Genomic DNA, 18,245 nt, shown 5'->3' on the forward strand with positions numbered 1-18,245 from the left:
GAAGAGGTAATGTACATGAAAGGAATGACAGACTTAGGTGCAAATCTATACAATTGGTGATGGGATTATCTACAATGGGAATATGTAGCGTTTCTTAAAGCAACGGCAAGTGAATGATTCATGATCCATTGTTCTGCATGTGGGAGTTGATGTGCTGACTCTTCAAATTCAAAGTTATATATCATCTTGGAAACTGGACTGAGAGGGTTAATGAAGGCCAATACAATCCTGGAAGAAGTAAGTTTTCAGAATCTATATAGAGGGATGCAAAGTTGTTGATGGGTGTACAACAAACACGGTAGAGTCAGTGTTGGGTCAGGAAAAAATATATTGGCTACCTCGGATTAAGTATTTACCACATTACTTTGGAGAACTCTCGCAAAATTAAAACCGTATGCATGCGACAAGACGGCCATGCACCACAGCTACAAAAAGGAGACGAGATTCTTTGTTGCACAGCATATTTTCTGTTTGACGCATTACACCATTTTTGATTGACATCAGAGTTAAAGCTACGCAATAGGCTATAGCAGCTAAATATTTCTCCTAATTAATGGCTGAACACTAAAGCAGAGAGCTCGTTTGAAACTGTTTCCTTTCATAGCTGTTCTATGTGATCGGAGGATATGGTTACAAGGTGACAGGTCCTCCTAGTTTGGTAGAGACCAGTTTGATAGGATAGCCTATCTTCGTGTATGTTGCCTTTCTTGTTTTAGTTTGTTTCACCTCTTTGTTTTTTTTTGGTTTCTTATTTTCTCCCACATCATCTTTCCCCAAAGCAACCACACTGTTTTCTCTGGAGATCATAGTGAGGGGGCAGGTCAGGTTCCTCCAATATAACAAATGTGTTCAGGATAGCCATAGAAACGAAAGAGAACTTTCACCTATACAGGGTCGATTTAGCCCATAAGGCGATTAGGCAGTACCCAATGGGATGATCGAAAAAGTCAGCATGTGGGCCTGTGTTTTTGGCTTTTTGTGGGCCTGTTTTATTCTCTTGTGGGTCATTTTTTAGGTCGGGCGTGCAAGCGCTCTGTCCTGTTGTAATCTATCTGTGGACTTTTAACCATGCCCACCGCACTGCATCACTATCACTTGTTCATGGGCTTGCCTTTCAAAAATCCTTAGTTATCATTGGTAAATGTTTTATGTTTGTCCCTCCTTGGGGCAGTTTTGTTACTGCCTTGGCCATCGACCCTCTTACATGGATAACTGCACATTTGCCAATACGTTTGACTGCGAGCAAACTTCTTTTTCTTTTGTGTCTCTCCTTTGCGCTCATGCTCATGGCGGCCATGGTGCCTTGAAACAGCTTGCTTATGTCTACTGTTTTACTTTTCAATTTCAATTTATGTGGCAAGAAAAGTCCAGTTAGGAATTTATAACGCTAATAGCATTGCAAATGCTTGTTACTGTTGATGTCCCTGATATTACGACAAACAAAGCAGAAAATCATTTGTTCTCAAATACCTTATAAAGCATCTTTATAGTATCTTTACAAGTGTAAAGTAGTCCCAGTTTGCAAATGTTGGCCACTTTTATTTTTTAGCTATCTGGTGACCGGGTCTATTTTTGTACAACGGTCCGACTCTGACTGATATTTTGTATAGTACCAGTTATAGGCCATGATTTTGACCTCCCTGTCTTTGGATAAATGCCTTACGTTTCTAACAAAATATCCTCAACCAACAATTTTTTTTACCGCCAAGAAAAAACAGATTCAACATGCCATATTATACATCATTTTATGTACTATCTTTTGAACACGATTTCATGCTCATCTTTTTCATTAAAACTTACTGTGTAATTATGTTGAACTTCATTGCAATATATACCAATGTTTCCCATCTCTTCATGTGATACAGGACCTCAATAGTTCGCATTACAATATCAGATGTGAACCGCAAATCAGCAACATTTATATCATCGACGGGGTACTCAAAAGTAAGACTTGAACCACCATCATCATCAGCAATACTTCCTAGAGTGCTTGGCACACTGAACTCCCCTGCAGCATCAGTCACCTACAAAAATCAAACAAATATACCAGTATCAGTATTAAAACATTTAATTTGAATAGCAATACAAATAAAATCTCTGAGAGGGACAAACAAAAAAAATAATTTAAACAATTTAAATACATTTGGATGCTCATACATGAATCTTTGACCTCTGATTCCCATAGAGGAAAAGCAGCGGCAAGGACAATATGTCTCACCTATGGGAGATCTATTGGCTTTGGTGGAGTGGAGTGGCATGGAGTTGCAGTGTGTGGCATGGAATGGAGTTGCACTGTGTGACATGGAGTGTAGTAGCATTGTGTGGCATGGAGTGGCACTATATGGCATAGAGTGATATTGTGTGGCACTGAGTAATATTGTGTGGCATCGAGTGACATTGTGTGGTATGGCATGGAGTGGTATTGTATCGCATGGAGTATACTGTATTGGAGTGGTATTATGTAGAGTGAAATGGAGCGGAATGGAATTGTGTGGCATGGAGTGGCATTGTATAGCGTGGAGTGGAATAGAGTGTAGTGTAGCAGAGTGGAGTGGAGTGGAATTCTGTGGCATTTTGTGGAGTGGTATTGTGTGGAGTGGTATTGTGTGGAATTGTTAGGCATTGGGTAGAGTGGAGTGGCAGGTCACTGGTTGGAATAGTGTGGAATTTGGTGGACTGGACTGGAATTGTGTGGCATGGACTGGCGTGGAGTGGCATTGTGTGCAGTGGAGTAGCAGTGTGTGGCATTGAGTGAAGCAGCATTGTGCAACATATAGTGGAATTGTGTGGCAATGTGTGGAGTGGAGTGGAATAGTGTGACATTGTTTGGAGTAGAGTGGAATTTTGTAGCAGTGTGTGGAGTGGAGTGACATTGTGTGGCAGGAAGTGGAATGGAGCAGCATTGTGTGGCATGGAGTGGAACTGTGTGGCACTGTGAGGAGTGGAAATGTGTGGCATTGTGTGGAGTGGAGTGGAAGTGTGTGACATTATGTACTATAATGTGGAACTGAGTGGTGTAGATGGGGTGGATTTGTGTGGTGTGGAGTGATATTGCGAGGCACTGTGTGGAGTGGGATTGTGTGGCATACAATAGCATGGCATGGAGTTATGTGGCATGGTGTGGAGTGATATTGTGTGGCGTGGAGGTAGACTGGAGTGGCATTGTGGGGCAGTGTGTGGCATGGGGGAGTGGCATTGTTTGGCATGGACTGGAGTGAACTAGAGTGGCAATTTGTGGGATGGACTGTAGTGGAAATGTGTGTCACTGTGTGGAGTGGAGTGGAATTTTGTGGGGTGGAGTGAATTGTGTGATATTAAGTGGAGTGGTGTGAAGTGTAATTAAGTGCCACTGTGTGGACTGGAGGGGAGTGTAATTGTGTGGGATTCTGTACAGTGTAGTTTACTTGTGTGGCATAATGTGGATTTGAATGTAATTGTGTAGCATTGTGTGGAGTGCAATTGATGGAAGTGGAGTGGAATTGTGTGGTCTGGAGTGGGGTGGAGTGGATATGTGTGGCTTTGCCTGGTAAGGAGTGGAATTGTGTGGCGTGGAATGGAATTGTGTGGCTTTGTGTGTTGTGGAGTGAATTGTGTGGGACGGTTTAGAGTGGAGTGGAATTATTTGAAGTGGAATAAAATTGTGTGGCATTGTGCGAAGTGGAATTGAATTGTATGCTGTGGAGTGGAATTGTGTGCTGTGGAGTGGAATTGTGTGGCAGTGAGTGGAATTGTGTGGCATTGAGTGGGGTGGAATAGAATGGGAATGAGTGGAATGGAATTGTATGGTGTGGAGTGGAAGTGAGTGGCTTGGAGTGAAGTAGAATTGTGTGGAGTGGGGTGGAGTAGAACTGTGTGACACTGTGTGGAATAGAGTGGAATTGTGTTCTGTTGTGTTATGTGGAGTACAGTGGAATTGCGTGTCATAATTTGACACACAAATCACTATTGTTCTCTCTCATTTCCATCTAAATTGTACTACTGCTGTCACATTTTGCCAGAGCTGCTCAGATGGTTGTAATAAGCTTGTTGTGATGCTCTGTGCAGGCAAGTCCATTGATTTATTTTCAAAGCATATTTTTTTTACTTTGGAATAAGACATGCAGTTCTGATGGAAAAAGGCTGAAAATATGCATGTAACATTACAAAATAAAATGCAAGAAGCTTGCGTTTTTTTTACAGTTGCTAAACAGCACATCAAAGACATAGGATGTTTGCACACATATTATAGCAATAAAATGCAACCTGCTAGATATACAAGTTGCACACAGCAGATGTTGCAGGAAATGGTTGTATGTGATTTCATATTAAAAAGATTTCAAGGAATACCATTACATCTAAACTGTTTAATGGAAGTTTTCAGGATGAATAGCATTTACCTTTACTTAGAAATGCATTCATAGAACGTCATTTTGGTCAAAGTTGGCTTTTGAATGTTTACTTTTTAAGTGTAACTGCAATGGTTCCAGGTCTTAGTTTCAGAAACTGTTTTGTCGGAGATATTGATTTGACTACTTTACTTAAGGTGAACATTATTTCACTTTTATGTTTGTTGCATTGTCAAACAATTACTTTGGATGCTTTTAATTCGCTGACCCTTCACCATCGAGAAAGACCATTCATTGCCGTCCCCATGCAACCCCAAAGCACGATCAATCATTTCCCCCTAAATCCCTAACGACTCCTAGACTACACTCATCCCTGAAACCTAAAATACCTTCCTAGCCCAAAAATTCACCATTCCTGAACCATAAACTCACTCACTACTAACTTAACCAATTCCTGAACCCTAAAAAACCCTTTCTATGCATAAACCTCACCCATCCCATGTCCCTTAAAAACACCTTGTACGTAAACTCCACCCATCACTGAAAAGAATCGTCACTGCCCTTAAACACCAGCCATCCATGAGCCATAAGAACTCCACATTACCCCAAACCACTCACCCCTGAACTATAAAAAACCCTTTCTACGTCTAAACTCTACCTATCCCTGAATCCTTAAAACCCCTCACCACTGTAAACTCCAACCCATCCTGAACCCTAAATACTCTTCATGACCCCAGCTGTTACCAATAAGTGAATGTTAAAAACGTTCACTAGCTCTAAACTCCGCCCATCTATGAACCCTGGAACCTCGCAACAATGTCACACTCAACCCATCCCTGAAACCCACAAACACCTCACACACCTAAGTGCCACACGTCTCATATGTGAACACTAAAAATCCCTCATCACCCCAGCAATCCACAAATCTCTGAACCATGAAAACCCCTTTCTATGCCTGAACACCAATTATTCCTGACCCCTAAAGACCCCTCAACACCCTAAACATTATCCATCCCTGAATCACAAAATCCCACAGTATTCCTAAACCCCACCCAAGTTTAATTTAATTTTGGATTTTTTTCTTAAAAATATCTTTTCTTTAAAGTGTTTCCTTTAATTTTCCAGTTTTTTGTGCATTTCCTTAAAATTGTCTTTCAGTAAAATTGCTTTTACAGAATTTGGTTTCCTCCAATGTTGTTTCTCAGTTTTTGTTTACCATTAAATCATAAACATCAATTATTTTTTCAATGCATTTTTTTTACTTTGCAATAAGGCGTGCAGTTCTGATTAAAAAGGACCACAATATGCATATAGCATTAGAAAAATCAGGGAACGTCTGTGAGATGGGTAGAATGCTGGGGTGGGGTTAAACAGCATGTTATCAAAGACGTAGGATGTTTCCACAAAGATTAAATTATAGCAATGGAATGCAACCTACCACATATAAGAGTTGAACAGTTCGGATGTTAAAGGCATAGCAGCTTCTGCTGATTAATGAAGCACCATACCAATTTAAAGATAAATTAAAGCATGAGCATAACAGCAAGTACATGAACAGACAAGATGGGCAAGCGTACGAGGGCATTTTAAGAACAGTAGCTGAAAGTTGTACACTGAATGAGAAAACATGCAGAAGGGGTAGACGGCATGAGGAAGAAGGACCATGGGCAAGGGTTGGGAAGGGGAGAGGAAATAGGACTTCAATCACAGGGCAGCAGCGGACGGACACTCATTAAGATAAATTAATTTGTGCTTGGTCCTTCCTCCACAGAAAGAAAAGGAAGTGATGCCTTGCATGTGCTGGCCAATTAGGAGGTAGCAAAGAAGAGAGACAATAATGCCAATGAACGGTAAGCAATAAGCATGCTTCAAGCCCTTCACTATAAACAATACTTCTCACATTGTATGCGCTGTCGGCAGGCAAAATCTAAAAAAGCTCAGACAGTTCTAAGTGTTACCTTGGCAGATCTAACAATAACGTCCCATGTATTTTCCCATGAAATATAAGGAGAATAAATACTTCACATCAATTGAGACAAACGCATAAGATGACACAATTACACACTTCAGGGAGAGGAAAGTGTTTGATTTAAAAAAACATAAAAGACTGCACAATCACGAAGACTCACTAAGAGTAGGATTTAAAGTTGGCAGGTAAGGGAACATTCTTTAATTTCTGTAAGAAGTGCTAATATCTCTGGGAATCAAACAGTCTGGAGGATTTCACACAATTTTACATTTTATCTGTTGTCATAAATATCTTTCGGCCCGATTCCCTGGCAAAAAGGGCACTTTTAGCACATCTAGAATTTAATGGAACATCACATATTTGTAGGAAATCTTTTTCCTTTATTAACTCTGGGCATGTAGGGCATCATAGATGCCTGTGTACTTCACTAAACATGAACAGTGTTTTACCAATACATTGCAAAGCTTGCCTTTTTTGTCAATCAGCTGTAATAGGTGCACAAATGGTGCAAGCTTCATAAAAGTCAAAGTCCAAGTGTGAGCCTGTAGGGAAAAAGCTCTGAAGCTCTGCTCTCACATCTGAAGAAAATCCTGCAATACAAACTTGTAAATAGCCATCTAGAAATATAGGCCAGGCCAAAGGGTCAAAGTGGACAGCAAAGTATTTTTTTTTTACTTTAAGTGGCAGATTTTATAAGTCAGCTTTGAATGTTCATTACAAAGGTATGTGTGGTGTCTTACTGTTAAACTGTGTAAAGTGAAATATTTGTTATACTTGCAACCAAACAGCTAACTTGGGCTTAAACCGTGTTTGTACAAGTAGCAGCTTCAAAGTGACATTTCTGGGTAGAAATCTGCATTCTTTAACTTCTATTAGAAAATTCCTAGCAATATCATGTTTATAGCCTTTAAGTAACCAAGGAAAATAAAATCTATGGCCACTTTAGATTTTTATCATCTTTTCTGCAAGAATTACTTTTATGTGGTGGTCACAAATTTGCTTAAACACTTGACCTGTCTGAACCAGTAGCTTAATCCCATCTTTCAAACTGGCACTCGCGGGTCTCAGGGCCCATAACCATTTTCACAGTCCTTACTTCCAGAAAAAAGTCCTATAACTTCTTTTCAGGTCCTCCGCATGACCAAAACCATTTGAGGAAGCGTTTTCAGAACCCAAGCCTCTTGTTCAAGTGGAGGACCAATTCCCCTTCTCTGAAGCACTGAAATTTTTACTTAGATCAAAAGGGACATGATCTTAACTACTAGACTTTCCTAGTTTGTCCAGCTTGAAGTTCATGAAGGCAAAGTTTGAGGCGATCAGGGGACCACAAGAAAAAAAGTATCTGGCCTGTTAGAGCCCTTCGCAGTAACTTCTTTCATCCCTGTCCCCTCAAGTTTATCCACTTCCAAAGTGCCAAAATAAATCTTTTAGGCCGAGACAAACCACAAATACTTAACCATCCTCATCACAATTCAGCTCCAAAATGTATGAAATTCCCAGTCCTCCATAAGTATTAATCGCAATGAACTAACTACCAATATTTGGTCTTGCTTCACCATCAGCCTCCCTTGGAGAGTGCCTAATTTCCCTTGTTAAAAGCACCCCATTGTTTTGTATTATAGCCCACTGCTTCCTATAGGACGATTTTGAAGATATTAACTCCTAGTCCTTACACCCATTTGTATTCATGTTATGTATTATTTAAACTCTGAATATTATCCCTTTTAATCAAAGTGATCACTGCATAACAGTAATGATGTTACGGTGTTCTTGTTTACGTAGAGTATACAACGTTTCTCTGAGGAAGGCTTTGTTGCGTGTGCCAAGAATGCAAGCTAAGGATTTCTCATACAAACCAGTTCAGATTGTTTTGAATTTGTGGAAGGTCAGTCTCAACTTATCGCATGGCTAATGCCTTCTTCCCCTTTAGCTTAGCAATCCGTTTTCTTACAATACTCATATGGGAATACATAGTTAAAATTCCTATTTATGAGGAGGCCCTTTTCAGCTGACACTCTTTGGCCAGGTCAGATAGTGCAAAACTGATAAAATGGAATTTTACACTGAAATCTGCAAGACAATCAGTGCAAACATGTGCCTTTATCACTTGCTGATTAGCACAAATCTCGTGTTTGCAGGTGTTTGGTGCAAAATTCTTGTACTTTGCACTCTGTCCATTTGCTTTTAATTAGCAAAGAGGATAGCAAGACACTGATGGAGTTTGCAGAGTGCACAGAAACAGAAAGAATAAGGGATAAAGCATGCTGTGGCATACATTATACGAATACTGCAAGACCGAGGAGTTCCATGATCATATTCAGGAACAAGTCTCAAGGCCAACTTCTTTTATAAGGTCATGGAACTTTGAGGAAACTTAGAATATCCTTTAAATGTATGGCAGATGGTGTTTTATTCCTGATAATACTTGGTCACACCATCACCTTTCTAAAAAACGATTAAATACTTTCTGTCAGGCTTTTTCGTGTTCAAAGCAAATCAGAAGAATAAAGCAGAATCTGTGGCAAAGAAATTAAACACACTGAAGAGCAGCTAATTATGTTTGCAAAAATATATTAGAATCAATGTAATGTAACTTGGGCTAAAAATGTTTTAGCTCAGAATGTGTTAAACCATGCAGAGATTTTATGTTTACTTTAAAGGACCTACATAGAAAAACAACCATGTTGCCATAAATATCTTCTTGCTACTTTCAGAAAATCAGATCAGAAGGATAAGCTTGTTCATGGTTTGCTTGTTTAAACTAGCTGAGATCGTTTGGCCCTCCTTTCACCTAGGCTGCTGGCTCTGGCAGCAGGCACAAGGACCGGTGACCAGAGATATCACAACTCGACTGTAATATGTAAGATATAAAATATGTAATATTTTATACAGGGATTTCAGGCTCCCATGTACTATATGAAGGTTATTAATGTTTGAATATAGTTCCAGTTTTGTAGGCTTCATGGAAGGTGGGCTGTAGAATGATGGATACCTTTCATGAATTGTTCCTAGATTATTCCTCTGTGTTGCTTATTTTTGGCATCAGTAGCTACCCTAAATTATCTGAAAACATATACAAGTCAGACAGTAAACCAAGAACATCCATCACACCTGGGAGCTGTCTTCAGGCATGTCAGTGTGTGAGAGGACACAACTTCGGACACGAAAAAAGCACAGAAAAAGAAAAAAGTAGCACATTCGCAACTGTATTAGTAATAAAGGCATCTTTACCTGAATGCTGTTGTCCTTCTGCAGTGCTATTATCATGTCAATAGTCATATCCGAGGCCAGATAAAACGGCAGCCAGATGGCGTAGTTTAACATATCCATGGTGATAGGAAATGATTCATGCTGAGCGGAATCTAGATTCTCAACAATAGATTGGAATTCCAGTGTGAAGTTCCAGAGAATACGGCAAGCGTTGTGAAGTAAGGTCCAGTGGCCGCCACGATGAGCAAGGACCTGTGAGCATTTGTAGAAAAAGAACGTATAAATTATACCATGTGACCGATCTAAAACTATTACACTCATCGCCACACTGAAAGTTGATTAACCTTCAAACTGAGGGAATGATTGATCATTGAAATACCGACCAGCAGCAGGTCCACCACTATGTAGAGGTGCGTTGCGCCCACCCCCGTCAGTAGCAGCCGTTGCAAACCTTTAACAACGAAAATGATAATAAACTATGTTGATTATTGTTTCGTTGTGAAAGGGGCAGTACATTGGGAATGACGGGGACGAGGGGGAGTGCATAGCACTTCCCTCAGTGTGCATGTATGTTTGGTAAGCCGTCTTGTGCCGGCCAAACACACATGCAGCACTGTGTTGTTGGTCTGGAGAGAGTAGGCACAGGCTCCTAGTTTGCCTGTAAGCGCCTAGCCATGGCGTGCCAGCCAATCCGAACGCTGTTTTTATGCAACAATGGGATTGGCCGCAGGGCGCGCTGGGAACCTGTGCCTCCTGTGACCAGGAAGAAGGAGTGGCGGCGCGGCGCGTAAGCGCCGCAGGTAAGTTTTTAAATTTTTTTTAATGTTAAGTCCCTCTCCCGCGCACTGTGCCACCCCTTCACAGCACAGCAAGCCGCAACAGGTACCATCACATGTATAGTAAAATTAATCATTCCTTATATAGGTTTTGTAACATATAATCTCTTTTAGCTCACAAATATTATTGTTTGTAGGCCAGTTTGGTGCGATACAGTATGCCATCAAAACAAATTTCCTGTCACCGGCAATGAAGACAAATGCAATCATCATGAGTCGGTAATAAATTCTGCAATCACCAATGAAAATTAAAGAGTTTACTTTCAGCTCTTTTTCATATCTTAAATGCTCCAGCCACTGGAATGAAACCCCAAAAGCAAGTTTCATGTTCTCATAGAGCCTCACATGTCCCCAGGGTTTAGTATTGTAAATGCACACACAAATTACTATACACGTTGTTGTCACCCCAGTTCCCACACCTCTTTAAAAATCTCCCAACATAGGAAAAATAATATTTTAAAGTAACTGCAGGAAATTGGAAAGGTGATCGGAATCTGTAGAGAAAAAATAACATATATATGAGCCGACAACACTAAAGATGCACTCTAATGGCTAGCATTCATACTGTTAAGTCTTTATTTATAAAATCCACCACCCCCTCCAAAAAACAACAAAAAAGAGGAATTTCAGTAGCATCATATGGGCTGATCAATGGACCATTCAAACAATGCATCGGCCAATCAACAAGAGAGTACTTCAAGTGAATCTCCGTTCGTATAGAATATTATATGTTCTTCATTGGCAAGTGCTAATATAAGTTGCAGCAAACAGTTTCCTTTCACCTTAGAGATACCATTACATCTAGAGGGCAAATGCAACATCCAGTAAAGCACTACCCAGTCATTGTTTTTCCTTGTCACTGTTGTCCTTAGGTGAAGGTGGTGTTTGATTGATACAATGCAAAAATGAGATTTGTCACCACAATAATTATATGATTCTTCTTAGGTTGATAGAAAAAGGGGGAAGCAATAATCTTTATAACTGATGATACCTGCAAAGGATAACCACTGTTCCTTATTCCATAATATAAGAAAATAATGTATTGTTTTTTTGAAAATATAGCTGCTCTGCATAAAAATGCAAGCATCAGATACATATTTGTATTAAACTGTACTAAATGTTATAATTATATGAAATTCTTTTTATATTTTGAGATTCATGTTTTTCCAAAGCTATTGGTGTATTTTTTAATATAGAAATAAATATGTTACCACAGCTCTTTTCAGGTGAAGAAAAACTTTGAAGAAATGATCTAAAAGAACACCCCGTATGACATTTTGTTTCTCATGTTCTTTAATGGAGCGAGAAGTAGACACTTCAGTTTCATTTGTCCTCTGTGTTCGTGGTGAATCTGTTTCACTCATTTTAGTGCTCTTCTCAGAAAAGTCATCAGAATCTGCAACAGAAGAAAAGGTTAGAGTTTATACAAATTAGCCTACAAAATGAATTTTATCACAATACAATAGGCAGTACCCTAAATATTGAAAAGAAAAAGTCACATAACAGTAAGAGACAAGTTACACAGTTAACAGAAAGAAACAAGTTACAGTTGGACTTGGCTCTTTCTGCAGGATCATCTCCAGATTTGTTTCCTTCACCCTCCACTTTTTGATGAAGTTGTTTTTATTGGCCTTAGGACTCTGGGCAATTTACCACTGCTAATCAGTGCTACAGTGCATTTGCTCACTCCTTAAAACCTGGTAATATTTGTCTAAGTACTTCTAAATCCCTAGAAAAGTGGTACTATGTGTACCTAGAACCGGTAAATTAAATTATATGAGTAGGCTTGCAAGACTGGTAGTGCCACCCACTTAAGTAGCCCTTTAACCAGGTCTCAGACCTCCCATTGCAGAGCATGAGTGTGCAGCTTTAAGTTGTCATTTCAACCTGACAAAATAAACATTTTGCCAGGCCCAAACCTGGGCAGCCCAGAGGGCAAGGTGTAATGTATTTAAAAAACAGGACATACTTTTAAGTTTTACATGTCCTGGTAGTGAAAAACTCTTACATCTGTTAGTCACTACTGCATGGCCTATCTCTCCCATAGTTGCCCTAATACATTTGAAAGTGTAATTTCCAAATGGGAAAAGATGAACAGTTCATGTTTGCTGTCTTTTGAATTGGTGCGCATAGCCCTATTTAGTGGTGAAGTCGGGTTATTGATCACAATTTTAAAAATAGCACTTTTAGAAAGTTGCCATTTTTCTGCCTTTACCCCTTTTGTGCATATAGCCTGGCCTGGGTCACATGACTGGGTGTGACTGACAGTTGAATTCATCCTAGACGGTCACATAATAGAGGGATTAGGTGTGCCTGCGTGGGCATCTGCCGGCAGGATGGGGGGAAGCTCAGCACAGTCCCACTTACACCTGAATAGCCTGTGCTCTTCCTTCACACAAAGAACATAATGACCATGCATTGTCACTTCAGCCAGCTTGGAGCCTGGGCATGGGAGGCAGGAAATTCCATGCACTTCAAAGCCACTGTCTAGAAGCTTCCCTTACCTTCCAGAACTAGGGCACTAATGTATAAAAACAAGGACCTCTGACAACACCACTTCAGTTCAGTGTGGATATTCTGCCAGGAAGGACTGCTGTGCTACTGTAGGGCTGCAACTCTGCTGGACTCCTGCTTTGACGTGTTGACCTGCTGCCCTCTTGGCTGGATGAGAATGACTGGACCTGAATCGCTTGAACCCAGAATCCAGAGTGACCCCAAGGGTTAGCTGGCTGGCTTCCTGATATAAAGCATCAGGGACATAACAGGCTTCCAACAACCTTGCATCTGAACTCTGCCATCTGTGAGTCTGCCTTGTCAAGTGGTGCCACCCAAGTCCTGAACCCTTGGAAGTGGGCCTAAGGTGTTCTGTCAGCCTATGGATCCAGAAGAACCAACGCAATTCCTCTGATGCGTGGCGCAAATCCAAGCAGAACCGACGCATCGTCACCAGTGCGTGGATTGGCCTTATCGCATAGACTCGCTTCGCCACCGCAACCTGCACCCCCTCCAGAACCGACATTGTGCAATGCATCCCTGGTGCAGGCCCTCGCATCTCTTGTCAATGGCAGCCCGACAATGGACTCCGCATCACAGCCTCAAAGCTCCACAGCACGTAGGCATCGCCCTGACTGCCCACCACATCCCTGACTCCGCACTTTACATTGGAGGCCCCCATTGACAGAATTCTTGATGTTGACAAAACAGGACCTAGCACCACAGCCTTGCTGCATCTCAGAACTGATGCACTGCTTTGGCTGCATGACGCATCTATGACACCGATCCACACAACACTCTGCAATCCGGATTTAAGGTACTCTGTTCAGCCGGCCCATTCTTCATCACAGTTGGCCTGAATTTGTGACTTTGTCCTGGTCTGGCACAACCAGATATCCACAATTGGTGCTTTCAGCCTTTAGGAGCTATTTTTACCTAAAAACTTTACAATTCTATATATCCATTTCTACTAATTGGATTTTTGTCATTTTGGTCTTATTATTATTAAATTAAGATCTTTTTTCTAACTTGGTGTGGGGTCTTTTTTTGTGTGGTGGTCTGTGCCAAGCTACCATGGGGTTGAGCCATGTTAATTTGGGATTTCTTTGTGCCTTGCCATGACAAGAATTGTGGTTGCTGCTTCACCCAGGCTCACTCCCTAGTCAACCAACAAACGGTTTCTTACAGTATTCTTACCTTTAACTACAGCTCACCAGAATTTGTATCTTTCAAACACCTACATGAGTGAATATTACCAGTCATCAGCTTTGGAACCTCCCCTTAGCTTATAACAGCAGTAAGCATTGCTAAAATCAGCATAGGCCCAAAAACAGAATTTCTCTGGTAGTGTATTTACCTCATTTAAAATACCCAAACTCTGTCCAATGAGGTGAATTAACCTAGCACTCTCACTCACCATAGAGGCCACCATAGCTTAGTTTTCAAAGCACATTACTGAAAGGCACAGGATGGTGAGCCTCAGAACAGGAAATTAGAGCAATTCCCTTGTGAATCGATGAAAAATACCAAGAGTTCAGAACTGTAGCAATAGGTAAGTACCTTCTTCCTTCTCTAGCAGTGGCTCTTTACTGGATGTAGATACCTGAATTAGAATAGCCAGCAGTTCATAGAACACAAGAAAGCAGGAAACAGGCTCACTGTACTGAAAGGGCTCACTGTATTGAAAAATTTGGGGAAGAATTGCTTGTCCCACTGAAGAATCTCCTGTTGCATCTGTTTCCAAGTAGCAGTTCCTGGTGCATGTCTGATTGTTCTTCCAGGTTGCAGCCTGGCAGATGTTGTGCAGCAACAATCGGCATATAAGACTCCAGTCAAGGAGATTCTTCTGGTTGAGTGCACTGTCACTCTACTTGTTAAAGGTTTATTTACCTTCTTGTAGTTGAGAACTATGCTGATAGACATCATCTCGATGAAAAAGTTACTTAAATTCTGTAACAATCTTTCTGGATAGTCTAGCTACCTGCAGATTCCCCACCTTTGAATACTCCCAGGTGCAGACTGCACCTGGAAAACGTTTGTAATGGTTCTTTTGCACTGACAGGTGACCTTGACTCATTTACAGCACCAGATGTGGAGTTGTGATTAAGTCATTGGAGTCACAAAGCCTAGAGAATGGTTCTCCATCAGCAGCTCTGCTCTGATTATGCTACGACTTTCAAGGCCTTCTGAGAGAAGTGAAAATTGCATACTACTGCACTGTACAATTAATTGGGAACCTTACTCAACAGTACATATACATTTGCAGGTTATAAGTGTTTTATCAACACTAGAGAGGAAGGTAAGGTGTGCAAGTAAGGAACCTATGGAAAGAGAGTATCCACATTTGCATCATGTGGACACGTGTATACAAATACGTAATGGAGAGTGGGACAGACTGATATGAATGTACTTGCCTTAACCTAAACATATAAAGTCATACTGTCATGTGTGTGCAGCAGTAAAAAGAAAACCAATAAAAAAAAGTTAAAAAAGACAGAGTATCCACCAGAAAGATCTTTACAGAAGATAAGTAACTTCTCTTTTTTTGGATACTTCTGCCTGCAGCGTACTCAACTCTGAATAGATTCCCAAGCAATAACTTGAAGGAGGAGGGAGTGAAGGAAAGTTGTTTTAAAATGTGAAAATCTTTAAGTACACAGTGGGCAAAATGTCCATCCTTTCTTACTTCAGAATCCAAATCAACAAGTGACTTATCTTCGGTAACACCTTTTCTGGTAGAGGCTATGTCTACAGATTCCTCACCTTTTGAATACCTCTAGGCATCAGACTGAATTCAGAGACTTTCATGAAGCAATGTCCACCAGCATCAACAGGTTTTGTTGAGCTAGCACTGGTGTTATTTTCTTTCTGCCCTCTGCCCGTACTAACAGACCTGGAGACTTAAGAAACCCAACTGAAATGTTTATGTTTAGTATAAATATTTTGTGTGTAGCTATCCAAAATTGTAAATATTTACCAACATAACCTTCTACATGAGTCCCTTCCACAGAACGGGGCGGTAGAAATGCAGGTGATGAATCAGCTGTTAGATAGAGTCTTTACAAGAAAAGGTGTTAACAAAGATAAGTAACTTGTTCTTCTGATAGAGACATCTATCCATAGATTCTGCACATTTTAAATAGATATCATTGCAGTACCTCCTATGTGGTAGGTCTGTGGACTGACTCAAACTAGAAAATCTTGCAGGACAGACCAGGCCAAATGGCCTTCTCTCCAGACCTATCTAAACAATAATGCTTGGTGAGCAAGTGAAACAATGCCCATATTGCAGCCTGACATAACATCTAACCCCAGTACACCTAGAGCCAAAGCCGGAGTATCAGTCTCTGCCCAAGCTGAATGTTCATACAGCCCCTCTGGAGGCTGTTTTCTGGCCTTACTTTAACAAATCCTAATGCATAAGACAACATACTTAGAAAGTGTTCTTTTTTTTTTTTTAACTGCCTTGCCCTTTTTTACTCCTGAGAATGTGACAATAGTTGTTCATCCTGTTACATTTCTCTAGTTCTCTCCAAATAAAAACTGAGAGCTTCCTTGGGATACAACCGTTCCTTTTCCTTTGAAGGATGAGATGCTGCATAAAAAGATAACAAAGTGATGGACTGTCACACATGAAAGGCGTAATGACTAGAAGGAATGCTGCTCTAGTTCGAAGGACCAGCTTATCAGGAAAAAAAGGAACATAAGGAGGCACTGATGACAAAGCCGGAAGTTCACTTACTCACCTAGCAAACGTAATGGTCATATGGAACACTGTTTTCAGCAAATGCAAGGAACAACTGTCCATAGCCTCAAAAAGTAAGCACATTTGATAAGTTAAAACTAGGTTCAAATTCCACTGTGGCATAATAAAAGGAATGGGAGGTAACATATGGATCGACCCCTTCAAAAACGTATCATAACAGATGATTTTAAAAATGAGGGTTGATCCAGTAAACAGAAGAAAGCTGAAAGGGCTAAAAAGCTCATTTAACTGTAGATACAGACCTTGTTGAGCCAGTAATAAACAAAACAAGAGAATATCAGAAAGTGAAGCTTGTAAGGGTTGGATCTGACATGAGGCACAGCACACCACAAACTTCTATCAGTGTCCATCATAAACAGTCTTTGTAGATGGGTGCCTGGCTGCCGGTATTACACCAACAACTTCTGAAGGAAGCTCATATGCTAACAACTGCCTCCACTCAATCTCCAAGCATGGAGTTGTAGCCCGCTCGGGTTTGGGTGCAGAGCCCGACCCTGTTTCTGTGACAGGAGGTCCTCCTGCAGAAGCAGACAAATTGGAGGACTGATCCTCATGGGCAGATGTTCTGGATATCACATTATCTTGGCCCAGGACATAGGCCAGAGGATGACTTGGGACCGGTCTCTCTTGATTTTCTTGAGCACTCTGGGCAGGAGAGGGAGTGGCAGACAGGAATATACGAGCCCTGAACCCTAGTGAAGTCGAAAGGCGTTCCCTAGACAGGGCTGCCATGGGTACTCCAATGCACGAAATTCTCGATACTCCACATTCCCCGCGGTGGCGAATAGATGAAGCCAGGGTTCTCCCAACTTTGGAAGACACCGCATGCCACCTTCAAGCACAAATGTCATTTGTGATCCACCAGGTATTCCAGGCTGAGTTTGTCCACTCTGCTATTTAAAGATCTCATCAGCTGTTGGATGATCAGAGATATGTCTTGATTGCTCAGACACTCCTAATAATGAAGACCTTCCAGACAAAGAACCCACAAACCCAATCTGCCCTGTTTGTTACTGTACAACATGGCAGTCATATTGTCTGTGAGTACCTGCACTCATTGCCCTTTGATTCTTGTAAGAAAAGCTTTTACGGCCATCTTGATCTCCTGAAGTTTCAAGAAAGCAGAGTTTGTGGGTGTGGCGTGGCGTAGTGCGGGTTGAGCACAGTGTGGTCCGAGCAGGCAGCAGCTGCTTCTCACATCACTACCAAGCACCAGAACATGGCAGCAGGTAGCCCGGAGCCCATGAGCCCTGAGCTGGGGCTTACTCTACCCGTTCCGAGCATGATCGCAACTCGGAGAGGACACCAAGATGCTGAGGCCTGCAGCTGTTTCTGCTTTGGCTTCAGCAACTTCAACTCCCTCAGCTCCTCTGACCAGCGGTGGTGACCCAGTTACATAGAATTCTAGTTGATCTCTGCTGAACTCAACTAGATTGCACTTCAGTGTATGGTGGCCTGTTGCTCCACCATACCAGGACCCATGAACCAGAGACCAGGACCAGGGCTCCAAGAGGTGAGCGAGCGCAGTTTCAGTCCCCCATGGGGATCTTTTGTCAAGGAGCACAGGCATGAGAGTGAGGTACAGCTGAGGGTGTAGGACAGCAGCAGCAAGTCAGCAGAGGGAGTGGTGGAGGTTAGTGCCACTG

General features: G+C 41.4%; 1 protein-coding gene across 1 annotated transcript in view; it reads right to left on the reverse strand.

Annotated features, from left to right (window-relative positions):
- The window catches only part of CFAP54 (cilia and flagella associated protein 54), a 1,075,777-nt gene that overhangs the window by 320,257 nt on the left and 737,275 nt on the right, over window positions 1–18,245 (reverse strand). The window contains exons 36-38 of the mRNA XM_069229529.1: window positions 11,552–11,736; window positions 9,526–9,756; window positions 1,801–2,024 (exon numbers count right to left, since the gene is read on the reverse strand). Of these exons, the coding sequence (XP_069085630.1) occupies window positions 1,801–2,024; window positions 9,526–9,756; window positions 11,552–11,736 (640 nt within the window). The remainder of the gene's footprint in view (window positions 1–1,800; window positions 2,025–9,525; window positions 9,757–11,551; window positions 11,737–18,245) is intronic.

This window comes from Pleurodeles waltl, chromosome 4_1 (genome assembly GCF_031143425.1).
Source record: "Pleurodeles waltl isolate 20211129_DDA chromosome 4_1, aPleWal1.hap1.20221129, whole genome shotgun sequence".
Classification (NCBI taxonomy): domain Eukaryota; kingdom Metazoa; phylum Chordata; class Amphibia; order Caudata; family Salamandridae; genus Pleurodeles; species Pleurodeles waltl.